Raw genomic sequence first — 19,182 nt, forward strand, 5'->3', positions numbered from 1 at the left:
ATTGCCTAGTAGCTCAAAACTTGCTACTTAAGAGCTTATCAGAGATTCTGGTCCTACTGATACAAATGAGCTCTAACAACATCCATCCCTAATGATGTGTGTGTACATTCAAGTTTGGGGAGTGTGGTGCTGTAGGATGGTAAATGGAAGGTTGGCAGTTCAAACCACCAGCCACTCTCAGAACCTATACAGGGTCACTATGAATTAGAGCCAATTCCATGGCACACAACAACAGCCTTAGTATACCACTACACATTTTAACTGAATTAATCACAAGGGTGAAATTATTTGCTTATGTCTCCCATATGAGAGTGAGCTTAGGACAGATGCCGTGTCTTCTTTATCTATGTCTCTAGTACAGTGCCTGGTACAGAGTATATATCTAGTGAAATCACTATTGAATGGATTGAATATTGTCTATAACATTTGTTATACTAGACTGATGCCTAATATTTGTATACATTTTTCTATAGCTTATAAGAAAAATTCATTTAATAAGTGCCACATCTCAGGACATTACCTAACGTCATCTTTCCAAGTCAGTGGTTTTTTGCCTGGGCTTAAATCCTGATTGCCTGGGGGAATTTTGCAACATACTGATACAGTGAGTCCCTGACTTAACACATTTGAATTATATCAGATAGTCTGGTTTTTGCACATCTTTTTGCTAGTAATATATATTGTATACAATGTTAACAGCATGGAATTTGCTTATGTTATCATTCTCACATGTTTGCTTGCAGATATTGATAATAAAAGGCAATAATAGTAGTTGGGCTCACAGAGTGAACTGTTGTTTTGTAATTATTTGGAATTGTTACATTGTGGACATCTGGTCAAATTAGTAATTATTTCCAATATTTTAATATCTGGTGTAATTTTTGTCCCGGCATACCTTGCAATAACATTTTACCCTGTTCTCACTGTCATAGAATAGATGTAAATCTAATGTCTCAGAGGGTTACATCACATTAGTAATGTGATGATGAGATTAAACTTGGTTTACTACTCTACCGTTTAAAAAATTTCTGTTACCAAAGGGATAACTTTCAAGTGCTTGATTATCAAGATAAATTATGTTTGTCAAAGCTTTTATCAGTTCTATGTCCAATGGTGAATATTTTGTTTGATCCCTTTACATATTCTTTGCATTACACTAGAAGTAAATTTAATATTTTCTATCACATTATTCTTGAATTGGTTTTATATAAATTGTGCATACACTAGTAAATATGGAACATTCTTTAAAAAAAAAAGGCAATAATAATGAAAACTAAAGTCAGAACTGACTCATGACAAGAGTGGTTGGAATTGACCCTGTTGTAAGTTGGGGGCTATTTAACTCTGTTTCTCCTCCAGACTTTCCAAAGAAAAATAATGAGTAGCCAGCAGCATATCAGTCTCTGGAAGTGCTGAGTCTCTGGAAGAGTGTAAGGCAGATACCACAGATGCTTACTGGACCCAGTGTACAAGATGCCTCCCAGGCACCGACACACACAGCATTTAATGTTTGAGTTTGGTTAGCACCAACTCTTTGAAACTCATTGCTATCAAGTTGGTTCTGACTCAGTTATCTGGTAGATCAGAGTTGAACTATTTCACAGGGTTTCTAAGGTTGTACCTCTTTATGGAAGCACATGGATTCATCTTTCTCCCATGGAGTAGAGCTGGTGGACTCAAACTGCCAACCTTTTAGTTAGGAGCCAAGCACTTAACCACAGTACCAGCAGGGCTACTCTCGTTAGCACAGGGTGAAGAAATCAGTCCTTTGAGTTCTTAACTGACAGTTTTCAGTTCGATTAGAACAAATGTCTATTTTGAAAGTAGGTAATGAATTACTAAGATTATGAAAATTTTTATCTTATTGTTGCTATTTTTTGTTTTTGTTTTTTAAATTTGGTCAGGTACTTACAATTTCATCAGAGATACCTAAAAGAATTCAAAGTGCCTTAAAAAATGCAGAAGAGTCAAAGCAATCCCTTAATCAGCTTCTAGAGCAAGAATCGCAGCTCTCTAGCGCCATTAATAGTCACTTACTGACCGCACAGCCTTGGATGGATGAGCTTGGGACCATGATTAACCAAATTGAAGAGATTGAACGGCATCTCGCTTACCTAAAATGGATTTCACAAATTGAAGAACTAAGGTAGAGTGTGCCTCTTTGTTTCCATAATTATTATTTTCCTTTGAGGCTTCTGTTTCAAAGAGGGCATGTGTGCCATTAAATAATTGAGTTAATTAAAGATTATAATAATACAGTTTTACCAGTTGTTAGGAAAATAGCATTATGATAATGATTCTTTCCCTTTATTGTGAATGAACATAAACTTTGCAGGGAGCTTAATTTGCATTTGAAAGAAAGTAAGATCTAAGCAAGTAAAGATTTTAAATCCCATAGTTGTATTGTGGACACATGATGAAACTATTATTTATAATGCCAAGTTAGTAAATAAGCCCTCAGTGTGATGATATTGCTGTTTACTTTTATCTTTTAGATACCACCATGAAATGCTTTCTATATAATTTGAAAGTTTTTTTCAGTGATAAGCATCTATTAAGACTACAAAATTTTCTCAGATAAATAACACTGACTTCAGCTACCTGTGGGTTAAAAAAAAAAAGAAAATAAAGACTTGATCGTGGTTCTTTCAGAATGATATACCGTATCTCTGGTGGTTGATTGTGAACATCTGGTATTGGTTCTTCAAATAAGATGAACATTCTCAACCTACATTTTCAGATGGGTTCAGTTTCATGATATGGTCCCCTATCGCTCTCCACATTGTACTGTTCCTATAGTAATTTAGTGACACTTGCTCCAAAGCTGTCAGCAACCATTAATGTTTAGATTACTTGAGGGAGAAAAATCATTGGAGAGAATCTTCATGTTTGTTTCAAATGTGTCAGAGTTAGTATATTTTGTTATTTTTTCAGAAGGGTAATGCTGTATCCCTTTGTTCTACATGTTTCCCAAGATTTAAAGAATTTTACAAATCAGTACAGTATAAAAATCTTTGTTTTACCTATGGTGGTGGTTATGTGCTGTGGAGTCAGTTCCAACTCATAGTGACGCCATATGGAGTCTCTGAAGCTGTAAATCTTTATGGGAGCAGAAAGACTCATCTTTCTCCCTCAAAACGACTGGTAGTTTCGAACTGCTGACCTTGAGGTTAGCAGCCCGACTCATAACCACTATGCTACCAGTGCTCCTTTGTTTTACCTATAGAAGTTTTACATTTAGAGAAAAGGTGATTTACCGAAGATTCTAGTGTTACTAGGGATTCTAGAACTGACTTAAGCATTTTAGAGCATCTCATCCTTATTATTTTTATCATTTTTTAATCAAAAGAAATATTTCACTGTTAAAATAAAATACTTGATTGTAGAGGGCTAAAAAGGAAAGGGGTGACTTATGGACTGAATTTGTCCTAAGGGCATACTCTATTTGGTTGTGTTTTAAAGAATTTTGTTAATTGACCTGATTTTATATGGAAATCTGGATTTCTGACTTCTCTCAAAAGTTAAAGATTTATCCATGTTGGACTCATGCTCCAATGTGGCCATAATTGGCTGGAGTGTTAGGATGGTAAATGTAGTGTTTTGTTTTCTCCCATCCCCACCTGTATTTTACCTGTCAGCCTGTGGAGGCACTTGAGTTTTCCATCCCTGATTTAGAGCTTGCCTTGAATTTTACCTGAAACTTCACTAGTAGTAACTCAACAGGGTCAGCTCTGAGGTGCCACCTCCTTAGTTTCCTAGAGTAAAGATCATCTGGGCCAAGTATGGAAAAAGTGGAGATCCTCAAAAATTTCTTCTTTAAAATTCTGATCAAAAGGGGGAGACCTGGGGATAGAGCTTCAAATTTTCATCAAATCCATGTTTTCTGGAGCCATTGAGGCTGAATGACCCCCCAAAACTATTGCCTGGAGGAAATACGTAAACCTCAAACTATCCACTGAAGTCATCTTAAACTAAATAATAGTTTAGCTTCACTTGAAGAATTACTTATATGAAATCAAATTGACAATGGTGAGTTTGTGTTGATGAGGGTGAAACAATTTATAAAAGGTTATCAAGAAAGGTAACACAACTTGAAGACTGTAACCCACGCCCCTGAATTGTACCTCTAGAAATATATGTATATATATATTCACCACCACCCCAAAAACACCTCCCATCAAGGAACAATATACGAACCCATTTGTGTTCAAAGTCAAAGACACTCAAAAGTGGACAAAATATCTCTGGGAGAATATAGAAGAACAAAATTACATTTGGGGTATAGAAGTAGAGAGCACTCAAAGGACTTTTACTTTGGTCTTAAGCAATGATTACTTGTATAAATTAAAAAGTGTTTGTTTTCATTCAAGTACTCTGTAAAAGAATTAAAATTTCTTCCCATCCCTTTCCAGCCCCAAATTTGACCTTAATAGATTTTCCACACATTATTTATTTCCTTGGATTGAGATACTGAGCACTTCTGTAAAAGAAAGGTGTTACCAGAAATGAGTGGTACCTGAGGGATTGTAAGCCAGGACAGGTCAGTTCTGTGAGGTGGAGTGGGAAGGGAGGCGTCCTGAGGGATTGTAACCCAGGACAAGTCAATTCTGTGGGAGGAGTAGGAAAGGAGAGACAGAGGTCAGTTCTGCGAGGAGGAGTGGAAAAGGAGATGTGGAAGGAAGTGCCCGGAGCCTAAGAAGGATGCTGAAGTTGAGGACCTCCGATTCCCAAACAGTCTTGAGTATCAGGTAAAAAACCACTTCAAAGTGGTGTCTCATTCTTCCTTGATGTAACTTTAGTTAAAAGAGGAGGGAAAAGCAGTGTTTCTGGATTTAAGCTTATTTTGAACAAAGTTTGCTTTGCCCTGTTTTATAGTGATAACATTCAACAATATCTGATGACCAACAATGTGCCAGAGGCAGCCTCTACTCTGGTGTCTATGGCAGAACTTGACATCAAGCTTCAGGAATCATCCTGTACTCATCTTCTTGGTTTCATGAGAGCTACTGTTAAATTCTGGCATAAAATTCTCAAGGACAAGCTTACAAGGTAGGGAATTTACCCATATTTCACGGTATTTGCTTTTAGGTGGATACTTGTTGATCCATGTACTTCATTGAATTATATGTGTTACTTTTCTGTTACAGTGATTTTGAGGAAATATTGGCACAGCTTCACTGGCCATTCATTGGACCTCCTCAGTGTCAAACTGTTGGCTTAAGTCGACCAGCCAGTGCCCCTGAGATATACACTAACCTGGAGATTTTGTTTTGTCAGCTTATGAAACTGCAAACCTCGTATCTTTATTAGAGTTGAAAACTTACTAACATATCTTTTTTCAAGAGTGGATTTGTGGCTAGAGAATAAAAGTTTTTGGAAGTAACCAAGAAAACAAATTGGAGGCCTGGGTTTAGACCTAGCCTGGACATGTCCATCAGGTGGTGTCTTGTCCTCTTTCAAAGTGAAGGCTACTTGGGGAGGAGTCTGTGGGCAGAGGTCTGAACACAAGACTGGCCAAGTTTGCATCACAATGCGTCTCTTAGGATAGAGAAAAATAGGCAATTGGGAGAAAAGCTTACTAATTTAGTGTTAATTTAACAAAACAGTTACTTGTATTTGCTTCCTTCCTTATTACCATTCTTCTTTATCTTAGGGAAGACAGATTAATAACATTTTTTGCTGAGTTCCTATTTTAAGTTAGATTACATATTATTATTTTAACAACCTTTACTTAGCATCAGGTGGATCTGTAGAAAACCTCTATTGCACACACAGACAGCCCACACACATATGCTCCCAGTTCTTTTCCTTGACTGACTCTGTCAGAGATGAATTACTTACTGAGCCAAAACAACTCCCAGAGAAATACACTCTACCTGCAGCCTCACCTGTCATCCTGCCCATCCAGATTATGCTGACTCCCCTACAGAAGAGGTTCAGGTATCACTTCAGAGGGAACCGGCAGACCAATGTTATCAGCAAGGTGTGCTTTGCCACCTCTTGTCCTTGGTTTTTATTAATACCAGATGTGGAAGGCTTCTGTACTTTTGCTGGTTTAAGTTAAAATCTGATTCTCTTCACATTTCTGTTTTCGTTTTTCTCTAAAAAGTGCAAGTCCTGTTTTGTCACCACCCCTGGAGATATATTTTAGAACTTATGGTTGATACGTTACAGGAATCCATGTACTCATTAACACATCGTCTGACCAGTTCCTCAACTTTCCCAGTGGGTGTGCTGAAGCATTTGGCCTGGCAGTTTTTAGAGATAAAGCCAGAATGTATTTCACTGTGCAAATTGCTCCTTCAGGTTTATAGATGTTTACAAATGGCTGTAGCACTATGTCCGCCGAGCCTGCTCGGTGCAGCTCCTGATGCTGCAGACTGCTCACTACTCATTCTGTTTTCCCAGCTTCTGACACACAGTAGGGGTTTATCATTCAGTGGTTTTGAATCACTGTCCAACAAGGTGTTATAGAAACCTCTCTAGGGACAATGTGACATGCTGCACACCTGCATTTCCTTTTCTTTAATTTTACATGTTTTAAGGCATGTGCATTTTTTGTAAGGCAGACTAGCATTTGGTCTTAATTTGCCTTTTGAAAAGAAAGAAAAAACTGAAGGAGAAAAGTCTTTAAAAATTTTTTTGAAAGCTATTTCAAAATAAAAATTTAAAGGCTATCAATTCTTTGTAATACTCATTTCCTATTACTAAATGATTAGACTTTGAAGTATATGGCATTGTAAATGTATGAGTTTTTGGACTATGTTACTGGAATTTTCTGGGTGTATGTTATGAAACATTTGATATTACGCCTTGTCTGAGTTCAGAGTAGAAATTATGCTTTTACATAGAGGTCTTTCAGCTAATTTTTGTGAGTGCTTTGTTTTTACATTTACTACATGTTGATGTTATGTGATATCAAGTCAGTTCCAACTCAAAACGACCCTTGTGTAGATTTCAAGGAGCAGCTGGTGGGTTTGAACTGTTGATCTAGTGGTTCGCAGTCCAGTGCTGATTCACAGCACCACACCAGAATCATCTCATTGCAACTTTACAGTTGGTATGACTTTTGAGAATGTAAACTATTTGACCTTCATCCTTAGCCTGAATGGTACCTGGCTCAGGTGCTTCTGTGGATTGCAAACCACACTGAGTTTCTGGATGAGAAGATCCAGCCGATATTAGACAAAGTGGGCTCCTCGGTAACTGCCAGGGTAAGAGACTCAGCCTCAGCGCTTCCGTTGTAGAGTTGTGCGTGCTTGTGAATAACCTGTCATTTATTTACTCGGTGACTATGTTTTCCTTTCAGTTTGAATTTTCTCGGGGCCTTATGCTGCTGGTTCTTGAGAAGCTAGGTTCTGATATTCCTTGCCTGCTGTATGATGACAGTCTCTTCTGTCATTTGGTGGATGAAGTGCTTTTGTTTGAAAGGGAGCTCCACAGTGTTCACAGCTATCCTGGCAGCTTTGCTAATTGTATGCATATTCTATCAGAGGAAACGTGTTTCCAGCGGTGGCTGACTGTGGAGAGAAAATGTAAGTCCCAGTGTGTCCATTGGTGGGGAGAGATGTCTGCTTCGGTGTATATGATGTTTTCACATTTTCCTCCTCCAGTTCTGGGTAGGACCCAGAGCCATGTAAATTGTTCTTGGTTAAGGTTTACCAAGTTGCTTCAGTGATCATCTTCCTTTCTTCATCGAGTTTCAGAATCTCTTGCAATTATACTCTACACGTTTCTAGAGAGGAATATTGAAGCCAGTTTGGTGTAGAACTGTAGAATTTACATATAGCATTTTTGCTCTTAATATAATCTTTTTTACCTATAGCTTGTTTAGTCAAGATAACTATTTGGTAGATTTGTTGGTAGTGTCTTGTTTAACTCTAAAATATTGTTGTTAAGTGCTCTTGAGTCAGCACCCCTGTGTAGGGTTTCCAAGGAGCAACTGGTTGGTGGGTTTCAACTGCCAAGCTTTAACTTGTGGTTAGCAGTCCGGTACTTACCCTGTAGCCCACACCAGGACTCCAACTCCAAAATGGCCGTGGTGGTACTTGTGTGCCATGGAGTCCGTTCCAACTCATAGACCTTGTAAAGGGTTTCTGAGACTAAATCCTTATGGGAGCAGAAAGCCTCATCGTTCTCCCAAGGAGTGACTGGTAGATCAAACTGCGGACCTTGCAGTTAGCAGCCTAACTCATACCCACTGTGCTACTCTAAAATAGAACATGTTAAGTGTAGCACAACCAGTGGGAGGACATGAAAGGAGCCCTGGTCGTGTAGTGGTGAAGCACTCATCTGTTAACCGCAAGCTTGGCAGTTTAAACCCACCAGCTGCTCTTCGGGAGAAAGATGTTGTAGTCTGCTTCCATATAGACTTACTGACTTGGAAACACTATGGGGAAGTTGCCTTCTGTCCTGTAAGGTCAGTGTGAGTTACGTGACTTAATGACAATGAGTTTGGTTTTTGGTTTGGTAGGTTTATTTTTTTTTTATAGAAAAATCATCGTTCCTCAGAAACAATTAAGTTGAAAAGTGAAGAGTTGACTGTCACTTTAATTGTCCTAATTCTGTTTTCTGCCTGCTAGTCGCTCTTCAAAAAATGGACTCAATGCTTTCATCAGAAGCTGCCTGGGTATCCCAGTATAAGGACATCACGGATGTGGATGAGATGAAAGTCCCAGACTGCGCAGAAACGTTTATGACTCTCCTCTTGGTTATAACTGGTAAATATATCCAGCTTAGAAGACAGGACTTTGCTGCTTCAAGTACTGACTTTTCGTTTGGTACTTTTTTCAACTTGTTTAATGAAATTAATGTTGTTATTGTTAAGTGCTGTCGAATCAGTTCCAACTCATAGCAACCCTGTACAGGGTTTCTGAGGAGAGGCTGGTGGGTTTAAACCATCACATTGTGGTTCACTGACCTTTCAGTCTAGTGCTTATCCCACAGCGCCATGGTAATTATTACACTGTCTTCAAAATCTGTTTTGATTTTAGCATAAACCTTGCACAATAGACTCTGGGTTTTTTAATAATTTAAGTAAGAATTTAAATATAGGTGTACTTGAAGAAACACCTCCTGGATTGTTTTACATAAAAACAAGTAAGAATTTAATTTTATTACCTTAACTCTCTTATCATTCATCTTTGTAAATGTCTTCAGTAAATGGTGACTGATATGAATTTTGAACACTGTTTCCTTGGCCTTGATTTCTCAAAGATGAAAGATGAGAGTAAGACAGAGCAGTAACCTCCAGACTGCAGTGACCTTTCACACAGTGCAGGGATTTCCTGGTCAGTGGGTGGCCCCGCAGCCTCTGGTCCTGTGGTTCTCCTGGTACCACCTTCCTCCCCAGGCCTGTGCAGTAGTAACCTGAAGAAATCATTAGTCAGTAAAGAAGTCCTATTGTTAACTGTATGGAAAATAGGGAAAACTCTGTAACACAAGAAAATTAAGGTAAAATCCATGTGCCTTTTAAAAACTTTTTATTAGAAAAATTTTCCAAGTAGAATAATCCAGTGAACCCTCAGGTACCTGTTAACTAAGGTTCAAAACATGATCCCTTTTCTAGTATGTAGTTTTCTTTTTCCTGAAATATTTTAAAGAAATTTTCTGACATTTTTTCATCTATACTGGGTATGAATTGTTTAAGTGTGTATTTTTTTAAAAAAACATCTATTACAGTTCTCCTTTTTTCAACATGACATTTGTTGAATTTTGGAACTTAAAATTTTTCTTACTTAGGGTTTACCTGGTTGCCTTCTGAGGTGACCTTATTTTCTCTTTTTCCTATCAAACTTCAGTTTTTCCTGTTGTTAGATGCTGTCAAATCGGTTCCAACTCTGTGTACAACATAACTGCCCGTCTTGCACCAGCCACACGATCGTTAAGTTTGAGCCCACTGCTGCTGCCACTGTGCCATTCCATCTCATTGGAAATCGTCCTCTTTTTCACTGACACTTCACTTCACCAAGCATGATGTCCTTTTCCAGGGACTGGTCCTTACTGATACATGTGCAAAGTATGAGAGACAAAGCCTTGTCATCCTGGTTTATAAGGAGCATTCTGGCTGTACTTTCTGCATCATTCAATATTTTTTGTGTAGAATTCTTGATATTGTAGGTTGAGGCTTGAATTTTGTCTTTAGTTCTTTCAGCTTGTGAAATGCTGAGCGTGTTCTTTCCTTTTAGTTTTCTAACTCCAGGTCCTTGCACGTTTCATTATAATACTTGATTTTGTCTTCTCGAGCTGCTCTTTGAAATTTTTCTGTGTAGCTCTTTTTCTTTCTCATTGCTTATATTTGCTTTAGTGTTTCTACACGTGACAGCAGGATTCAGTACATTTTGGTCTTTTCTTATCTGTATTTTAAATGACCTTTTGCGTTCTTCCTGTATGATGTTCTTGATGTCAGCCCACATCTCCTCTGGTCTTTGGTCATTAGTGTCTAATGCATCAAATCTGTTCTTGAGACGATCTCTAAATTAAGGAGGGATATAGTTAAGATCATATTTTGGCTCTCATGGACTTGTTTTAATTTTCTTCTGCTTCATCCTGAACTTGCATATGAGCAATGATGGTCTGTTCCAGATTCTGCCCCTGGCCTTGTTGTGGGTGTTGACATTGAGCTTTTCCACTGTCTCTTCCCACAGATATAGTCAGTTTGATTTTTGTGTATTTCATCTGGTGAGTTCCATATGTATGATTGCCATTTATGTTGTTTTTAAAAGATATTTGCAATGAATGGGTCATTGGTCTTGCAAAATTCTATCATGCGATCTTCAGAATCATTTTTATCACCAAGTCCGTATTTTCCAAAAACTTCTGTTTCCAACCTTTGCAATCTAATCACCAGTAATTAGCAATACATATTGATTGTATGCTTGATCAGTTTTAGACTGAAGTTGGTAGAATTCAATTTCATCGTCACTGGCTTTAGTGGTTGGTGCATAAATTTGAGTAATATTGGTATTAACTGGTCTTTCTTGTAGGCGTATGGATATTTTCCTATTACAGACAGCATTGTACTTCAAGATAGATCTTAAAGTGTTCTTATTGATGATGAATGTTACACCATTCCTCTAGAGTTTATCATTTCCAGCATAGTAAACCATGTGATTGTCAGATTCAAAATGGCCAAGTCCAGTTAATTTCAGGTCACACGTTGGTGTTTCATTTCATTTTTGACAATTTCCAATTTTCCTAGATTAATGCTTCATACATTCCATGCTCCAGTTATTGATGGATGCTTGCAGCTGTTTCTCCTCATTTTGAATTGTGCCCCATCAGCAAATGAAGGTCCCAAAAGCTTTACTCCATTCATGTCATCACGGTCAACTCTAGCTGGATAAGGCAGCTCTTCCCCAGCCTCATTTTCAGTTTATTCCAACCTGAGGATGGCATCTACCGGCACTGTATCTGACACTATTCTGGTGTGATTCATATTCCAGCACTGTATCTGACAGTGCTCCAGTGCTAGTCATAAAGTTTTCAGTGACTAACCATTCAGAAATAGCCTCTTCTTCCTTAGTCTGGAAGTTTTGCTGAAACCTGCCCACTACCACTCTGTCAGTTTGTCATGCTGTGGTGACTTGCTTGTGGTGGTTGCTGTGATGCTGGAAACCATGCCGGCTGTGTGTATAATTTTCTCCTTTTTAAAAATCTGAGGTGTGATTTACATGTGGTGGTGGTTGTTATGTGCCGTGGAGTCAGTTCCAACTCATAGCAACCCTGCACAGGGTTTCTGAGGCTGTAAATCTTTACGGGAGCAGAAAGTCTCATCTTTCTCCTGCAGAACAGCTGGTAGTTTCGAACTGCTGACCTTGAGGTTAGCAGCCTGATTCATAACCACTACGTTACAGATTTATATACAGTGATCTTAAATATACAGTTTGGGAATTTTGACAAATGTATATACTTGTCAAGTCCACATCCTTAGAGAGCTTAGAATTCGACTTAGCCATGAATGGTAAATTGTTTTTTGACAAAGCTATCAAAGTGACTTAATGTGAAAAACCTGTAGTAGATACATTACAGCTAATACCAAAAGTCTTATGTCTTTATAACTTTCTCAACAGACAGGTATAAAAATCTTCCCACAGCTTCCCGAAAGCTGCAGTTCCTGGAGTTACAAAAGGATTTAGTAGATGATTTTAGGATACGATTAACCCAGGTGATGAAAGAAGAGACGAGAGCATCCCTTGGCTTTCGGTATTGTGCAATTCTCAATGCTGTTAACTACATCTCAACAGTGCTAGCAGACTGGGCTGACAACGTTGTAAGTTAATATGCTATTGTATTAAGTCATGTATTAGTAGTTTGTTGTTGTTGTTCCAATGAGCAACTGGTGGGCTTGAGTTGCTGACCTTGTGGTTAGTAGTCCAGTGCTTATCCTATAGCTCCACACTGTTGTTGTTAAGTGCCGTTGAGTGGATTCTGACTCATAGTGACCCTGTATAGGGTTTCCAAGGAACAACTGGTGAATTTGAACTGCCAACCTTGCAGTTCAAACTGACCTTTCAGTCTAGTACATTAGCCTGCAGCGCCACACTAGGACTCCATTAATAGTTTATTAGAATTAACTTACCTTTTAAAACATTAAATCTATCTCAAGAAAAAACTACACATATTGGAATCATAAATGCTGTCAAATTTAGATGTGACTAATGTACACATTTTTCTCCTATATCTCCATACCATTACTCCATTAGTAATTTGTTAGAACGAATTTGCCTTTTAAAGCATTAAATCTATTTTTAAAAAAACTACACATATTAGACAGAATCATAATGCTGTCAAATTTAAGTGTGACTAATGTACACATTTTTCTTAACTAGAAAACCCCTGTGGTTAAGCAAACCTGATATTTTAATGCATAATCATTGGAAAACAATGTTAACCTTCTATGAAATAATTGTTTATAGACTGAACCTTTTGACTTTGTCCTTAGGAAGAAATATTCATGTGGGTAATTGCCATCCCAGATAAAGTTAAGAATAAATGATGGTGTTAAAATCAAGAAAAGCTCGACTTTTTAGGCAAGTGAAAGAATGTCTTCATTTTGTTATGAAGAATCACAACAAGATCCAGAAACATTATTTTCAAATGACCTTATACACTTGAAAAATTGTTGTTGTTAGGTGCCGTTGAGTTGCTTCTGACTCATAAATAGTGACCCTCTGTAGGGTTTCTGAAGAACGGCTGGTGGGTTTGAACTGCCTACATTGCAGTTAGCAGTCCAATGCTTATCCTGTAGCTTCACATCAGGATTAATTATAACATTTTATTTTCACACATAGGCAAAAGTCAATAGTAAAATGAACCCCATGTACCCATCACCCTGCTTGCTGTATGCACTAGCTTTGTTTTCTTCCAGCCCCACACTTGATTATTTTGTAGTAGAGCTCAGATCTCAAATTTCATGGCATATATTTTGTCTAAGAGATAAAACTCTTCTTTAAAGCACATAACCATAATATTATTGTTGTTGTTAGGTGCCATCAAGTTGGTACCGACTCATAGCGACCTTATGCACAGCAGAAACTCTGCCCGATCCTGGGCCAACCTCACAATTGTTGCCATGCTTGAGCCCATTGATGCTGCCACTTTGCCAATCCATCTTGCTGGGGGTCTTCCTCTTTTTCTCTGACCCTCCACCCTAACATACATAATATCCTTCTTCAGTGACTGGTCCCTCCTGACAATATGTCCAAAGTATGAGAGATGAAGTTTGGCCATCCTTACCATTGTTGTTGTTGTTATGTGCTGTGGAGTCAGTTCTGACTCATAGCACTCATAGCTAGACCCTGTATGGGGTTTCCGAGGCTGTAAATCTTTACGGGAGCAGAACGCCTCATCTTTCTCCCGCAGAACCGCTGGTAGTTTCGAACTGCTGACCTTGTTGTTTGCAGCCCGATTCGTAACCACTACGCTACCAGAGCTCCTTATCATTAGCACACCTAAAAAAATAATTATATTAAGTCCACCAAACCAAAACCATTGCTGTCAAGTCAATTGTGACTTATAGTGACCCTCAAGGACAGAGAAGAACTGTCCCATGGGACTTCCCAGGCTTTCAGTCTGTATAGAAGCACACTACCATATCTTTCTTTGCAGGAGTAGTTCTGGGTATGGGAGTTTTTTGAGCAATGAAAATGTTCTAAAATGCATTATGGTGATAGCTGAGTTGTATGCTTTAAATGGATTATAAGTTTTATATTTGAATTATATCTTAAGATGTTAAAAAGAAGAAGAAATATGTTAATTAACATGTTTTTGCTTCCAGTTCTTTCTACAACTTCAGCAGGCAGCACTGGAGGTCTTTGCAGAGACCAACACACTCAGCAAGTTGCAGCTGGGACAGCTAGCCTCTATGGAGAGCTCTGTCTTTGATGACATGATTAACCTTTTAGAGCGTTTAAAGCATGACATGTTGACTCGCCAAGTTGCTCATGTTTTTAGAGAGGTTAAGGATGCTGCAAAATTGTATAAAAAAGAAAGGTGAGTCTTCTCTGTTTTCTTAAAAGTCAACTCCGGTGTGGTGACAGTTAAAAGGTTCCAATTTTCTAGGTAGGATGAGATTTGGCCTCCCAGCTTCACTATTTTTGATGGAAATCTTTCTAAAATATATTATTTCAGACCTTCTTAATAACAGAATAAACTAATTTAACCTTCAGATGTTTGTAAATATCGAGAGGTGTGTTCTGGGGTTGAATGGACTAGCCTGTCACTCACTGTATTTTCAGTTTTTTAGGTATGATTATGGCTTATTGTAATGCTATTTTCTTTTGTACTTTTTATTGTAGTTTGGGTGAAAATTTACAAAGCAAGTTAGTTTTCCATTCAACAATTTCTACACATTCTGTTTTGTGACTTTGACTGCAATCCCTAAATTGTTAACAGCACTCTTACTTCCTCCTGGGGTTTTCTGTTTCCACTTGTCCTTTCCTGACACTTCCTGCCTTATGGGCTTTTTCTGGCAAATGATACCCTTTTGGTCTCATGGGTTTGATTGTACTGAGAGGTGTATTCCTTCCTGGTGTTATGATTCACTCTATAGGCCTGTCTATTGTTTGGCTGAGGTTGATCCTTGGAGGTGGGTTCAGATCCAGGTCTAAAAGGGTTCTGCGGACCTGGTGCCCATTTTACACAGGAAGGTGCTCCTGCAGTTCTGTGCATGCTAGCATTGTACGCTTTATTCCACTACCCACCTTCTCTGTGAAAACCCTTTACCTTCACCATATTACCAGTCCTTGAGACCAAACATTGTTTATCTTGGCACAATTCTTGCCATGAAATGTTTATAGTGTGTTTGGAAGTGTTATTAATCTCCATTGTTTCTACTGAAAATTGGAGCATAAAATTAGCTAATATCTCTATCAGTAAGCAATACATAAAATTTATGGGGTTTTTTTTGAAATGTTTATCATCCTCATATTAAATAAAGAGTAATTAATTGAGAGCTAAAGTTTAAACCTGTTGTTGTTGTTAAGTGCTGTCAAGTCAGTTCTGACTCATAGTGACACTGTATAGGATTTCCGAAGAGAAACTGATGGATTTGAACCGCTGATCTTGTGGTTCACACAGACCTTACAGTCCAGTGCATTAACCTCCAGTGCCACACCAGGACTCCCAATATATTGTTGTTGTTGTTGTTAAGTGCTGTCAAGTCAGTTCCAACCCATAGCCACCCTGTATAGGGTTTCAGAGGAGCAGCTGGTGAGCTTGAACCACAACCTTGCTGTTCAAATCGACCTGGCAGTCCAGCGCACTAACCCACAGCGCCTCACCAGGATTCCATGTTTTTAACTATAGGTACATTTATTTTTTGATAGCGTTTTTAATATTAGAGTTCTTTTTTTTCTTTTGTACTCTAAAATGCACCAGGACTATTTCAACACCGTGCATTTCCCAAAATGTAAAATGACTGGTTATATCTTTAGAAATATGAGGCGATGAGAAAGTGCTTCAGGCTCTGTTGCTCTTATCTCTCCAGATGGTTGTCTTTGCCATCTCAGTCCGAGCAGGCAGTAATGTCCCTGTCCAGTTCAGCGTGCCCATTATTGCTCACCTTACGAGACCGTTTGCTTCAGCTCGAGCAGCAACTTTGTTTCTCCTTGTTTAAAATGTTCTGGCAAATGCTTGTGGAGAAGCTGGATATATACATCTACCAAGAGGTAAGTAAGAGTAGTTGGTATTATTGGACTGTGGTGACAAAGGCCACTGGTGTCTCATAGCTTATTCTTTGTTCCAGATCATTCTTGCTAATCACTTCAATGAAGGAGGCGCTGCTCAGCTGCAGTTTGATATGACTCGGAATCTTTTCCCTTTGTTTTCCCACTATTGCAAGAGACCAGAGAATTATTTCAAGCAGTAAGCTCAATGTTTAACTATTAATCAATGCATCAGATTGTTAGAAGAAGTTGACTCCTTTTTAAATAACTTTAGAGTCCCAGTGATGTTTGGTGGAATAAGTATTGTTGGTGGTGGTAGAGGCCATCAAGTGTACAACAGAGTGAAACACTGCCCGGTCCTGTGCTGGCCTCATGATTGTTGTTTTACTGAGCCCGTTGTTACAACCACTGTCAATGCATCTCTTTGGCCATCTGCCCTGTTTTCCACTGACCCTTCACCTAGCATGATGCCCTTCTCCAGGGACTGGTGCCTTCTGATATGTCCAAGTCTTGCCATTAAAAATTTACAACATTCATTGTGTATCTACTGTATGCTCAGAGCACAGTGCCCAACACAATTGTTTTTGTTGTTGTTAAGGCCTTTGGAGTTAGTTCCAACTCAGAGCGACCCTGTATTGAGTTTCCGAGAAGTGGCTGGTGAGTTTGAACCGCCGACCTTGAAGTTAGCAGTCCAGTGCTTATCCTACAGTGCCACACCAGGACTCCAAACATAATTAGGAAACCAAACTAACTGTAAGATGTGATCCCTTACCTGACTAGATCTAAATCTTACCATGGGTTTTGTATTTCAGCATCTGGTTTAATCTCCTGTGAGTAATGGTTATGAGTTGGGTTGTTCCGTTTGAAACTACCAGCTGTTCCATGGGCAAAAGATGAGGCATTCTGTTCCCGTAAAGATTTGCAGCTTGGAACCCCCTATGCAGGGTTATTATGAGTTGGAACCAACTCCACGGCACATAACCACCACCGTTTGTGTATTACTGGGATAGTACAATAGAACATGAAAGCAAGTATATAGTTCTGCCATATTAATCGAATATATGAAATTACAAATGTGATTGTTGTTGTTAAGTGCCTTCAAGTCGGTTCTGACTCATAGTAACCCTGTATAGGGTTTCCAAGGAGCAGCTGGTGAGTTTGAACTGCTGACCTTGCAGTCCAGTGCTTATCCTCCAGTACCACACCAGAACAGACAGGATTCATAACTAATAAAATAGGCAAGGCCTGAAAGAATCTTTTTCTTAAACATTTATATTAGTTTTTGTTTGTATAACTATAAACATTTGTATCCTAGACTTTTTTTTCTGATTTTGTCAATTTAAAATTAAAAAAAAAAAATTTAATACTGATTAAATCAATACTGCAGTATTTAAAAAATAGGGAAATTTTCAGGTTATAAAATATTTCTTTTAAATGTATTGTAAAATAAAAGAAGATTTTTGCTCATTTCAGTAAGATATTTGACTTTTGCTGGGTTTTTGGTCATTTCAATATTCTACCTTTCTGCTATACCTTTAATATTTATCCCTTAATTAACTTTCTTTTTTCCCATATCGTGGTGTGATGCTGTAGGATAAGAACTGGATTGATAACCTTAAGGTTAACTGTTCAAACCTGCCAGCCACTCCTTGGAAACAGCGTCACTATGAGTCAGAACTGACTCGACGGCACTTAACAACACAATTTACCTAAAGTATTAGCTACATTTACTAGACTTTCATATTGAAAGCAGGAGTTCCTAAGTGGCTCAAACTTTAAGGAGTTTGGCTGCTTACTGAAAGGTTAGCAGTTGGAGTCCATCCAGAGGTACTGCAGAAGACAAGCCTGGTCATCTAATTCTGAAAACTCAGTAAACGGAAAACCCCGTGGAGAATAACTCTACTCTGACACATGAGGTCACTCTGGGGTGGAATCCACTCAAAGGCAGCTGCTTACTGGCTGTTATCTTATACATCCTAGTGAAATACAAGCTCTATACATATAAATGATGAGGCGTTCTGCTCCTGTACAGCTGGACAGCCTAGGAAACAGGGTCACTCTGAGTCGGAACCAACTCAGCAGCACACAACAACAAGCATATTAAAAAAGCCAAATGATTGTTTCATGGACACTTTTATAAAGGACACAGGGGCTACCAGGGTATAAGGAAGTGTTGGCTTTCTCAAAATAAGATTGTTATAGTTAATGTCTATGTTATTAGGGGTCGGTAACAGCGATCTCATTTGCCTTTTTTAAAACAGTGTAAAAGAAGCTTGTATTGTCTTGAATTTGAACATTGGTTCAGCCCTACTCCTGAAAGATGTACTACAGTCAGCTCCCGAGCAACCTCATGCGACAGCGGCATTAAATGAAATGGGAATTTATAAACTGGCTCAACAAGATGTTGAGATTCTACTTAATTTGAGAACAAACTGGCCTCATACTGGAAAATAAGACAAGTCTTTCAAGAAAAACTTTTTTGGGATTTTTCTTGTTTGTTTTTTTTACAAAGAAGAAGCCAATTGGATTTCAAGTTCTGCAATAATGTTCTGTATTCATGAAAATGGACAACTAAAAACCTTATTGGAATCATTTATTGTCTTGGAATTAAGGTGTTATTAAAATGATGACCATAGAGCTCGAAACCTCTTGTCCCTAAGAAAACAAAAACAAAATATTCAGAAGCTATGAAAACTTGGTAACTCCATTTATAAATATAAATGCCAACATGTCTGTTGAAGAAAATACAAGAGCAGAGTTAATAAATTATGACTGGCTTTTCATATCCTGTACTAATTAACGGAGATAATCAAACATAGCAAATAAATTTGTTTTTAAGTCACTCTAAGTGCTGTGTCTGGACTGTGAATTCACTGTACTTCCATTAGAAAACCTTGTGATCCAAGTATGATCGGCCTTTGTTTTCCACTAACGTCCTACCATTTAAAATGAGCCCTAGGTCCATTCCGTGTGACAGTGGGTAGCTTTTTCTTTTAAAATGAAATATTTCAGCCCA

At 38.3% G+C, this 19,182-nt stretch overlaps 1 protein-coding gene across 1 annotated transcript in view; it reads left to right on the forward strand.

Moving 5' to 3' along the window:
* The window catches only part of RINT1 (RAD50 interactor 1), a 30,538-nt gene extending 11,531 nt beyond the window's left edge, over positions 1 to 19,007 (forward strand). The window contains exons 5-16 of the mRNA XM_006834405.1: positions 1,905 to 2,146; positions 4,876 to 5,049; positions 5,148 to 5,297; positions 5,827 to 5,983; positions 7,104 to 7,214; positions 7,310 to 7,535; positions 8,583 to 8,720; positions 12,072 to 12,271; positions 14,279 to 14,493; positions 15,989 to 16,169; positions 16,247 to 16,365; positions 18,428 to 19,007. Coding sequence (XP_006834468.1) covers positions 1,905 to 2,146; positions 4,876 to 5,049; positions 5,148 to 5,297; positions 5,827 to 5,983; positions 7,104 to 7,214; positions 7,310 to 7,535; positions 8,583 to 8,720; positions 12,072 to 12,271; positions 14,279 to 14,493; positions 15,989 to 16,169; positions 16,247 to 16,365; positions 18,428 to 18,620 — 2,106 coding nt within the window. The 3' untranslated portion in view covers positions 18,621 to 19,007. The remainder of the gene's footprint in view (positions 1 to 1,904; positions 2,147 to 4,875; positions 5,050 to 5,147; positions 5,298 to 5,826; positions 5,984 to 7,103; positions 7,215 to 7,309; positions 7,536 to 8,582; positions 8,721 to 12,071; positions 12,272 to 14,278; positions 14,494 to 15,988; positions 16,170 to 16,246; positions 16,366 to 18,427) is intronic.
* Positions 19,008 to 19,182: the final 175 nt, after the last annotated feature.

Source organism: Chrysochloris asiatica, unplaced genomic scaffold, assembly GCF_000296735.1.
Source record: "Chrysochloris asiatica unplaced genomic scaffold, ChrAsi1.0 scaffold00010, whole genome shotgun sequence".
Lineage (NCBI taxonomy): Eukaryota > Metazoa > Chordata > Mammalia > Afrosoricida > Chrysochloridae > Chrysochloris > Chrysochloris asiatica.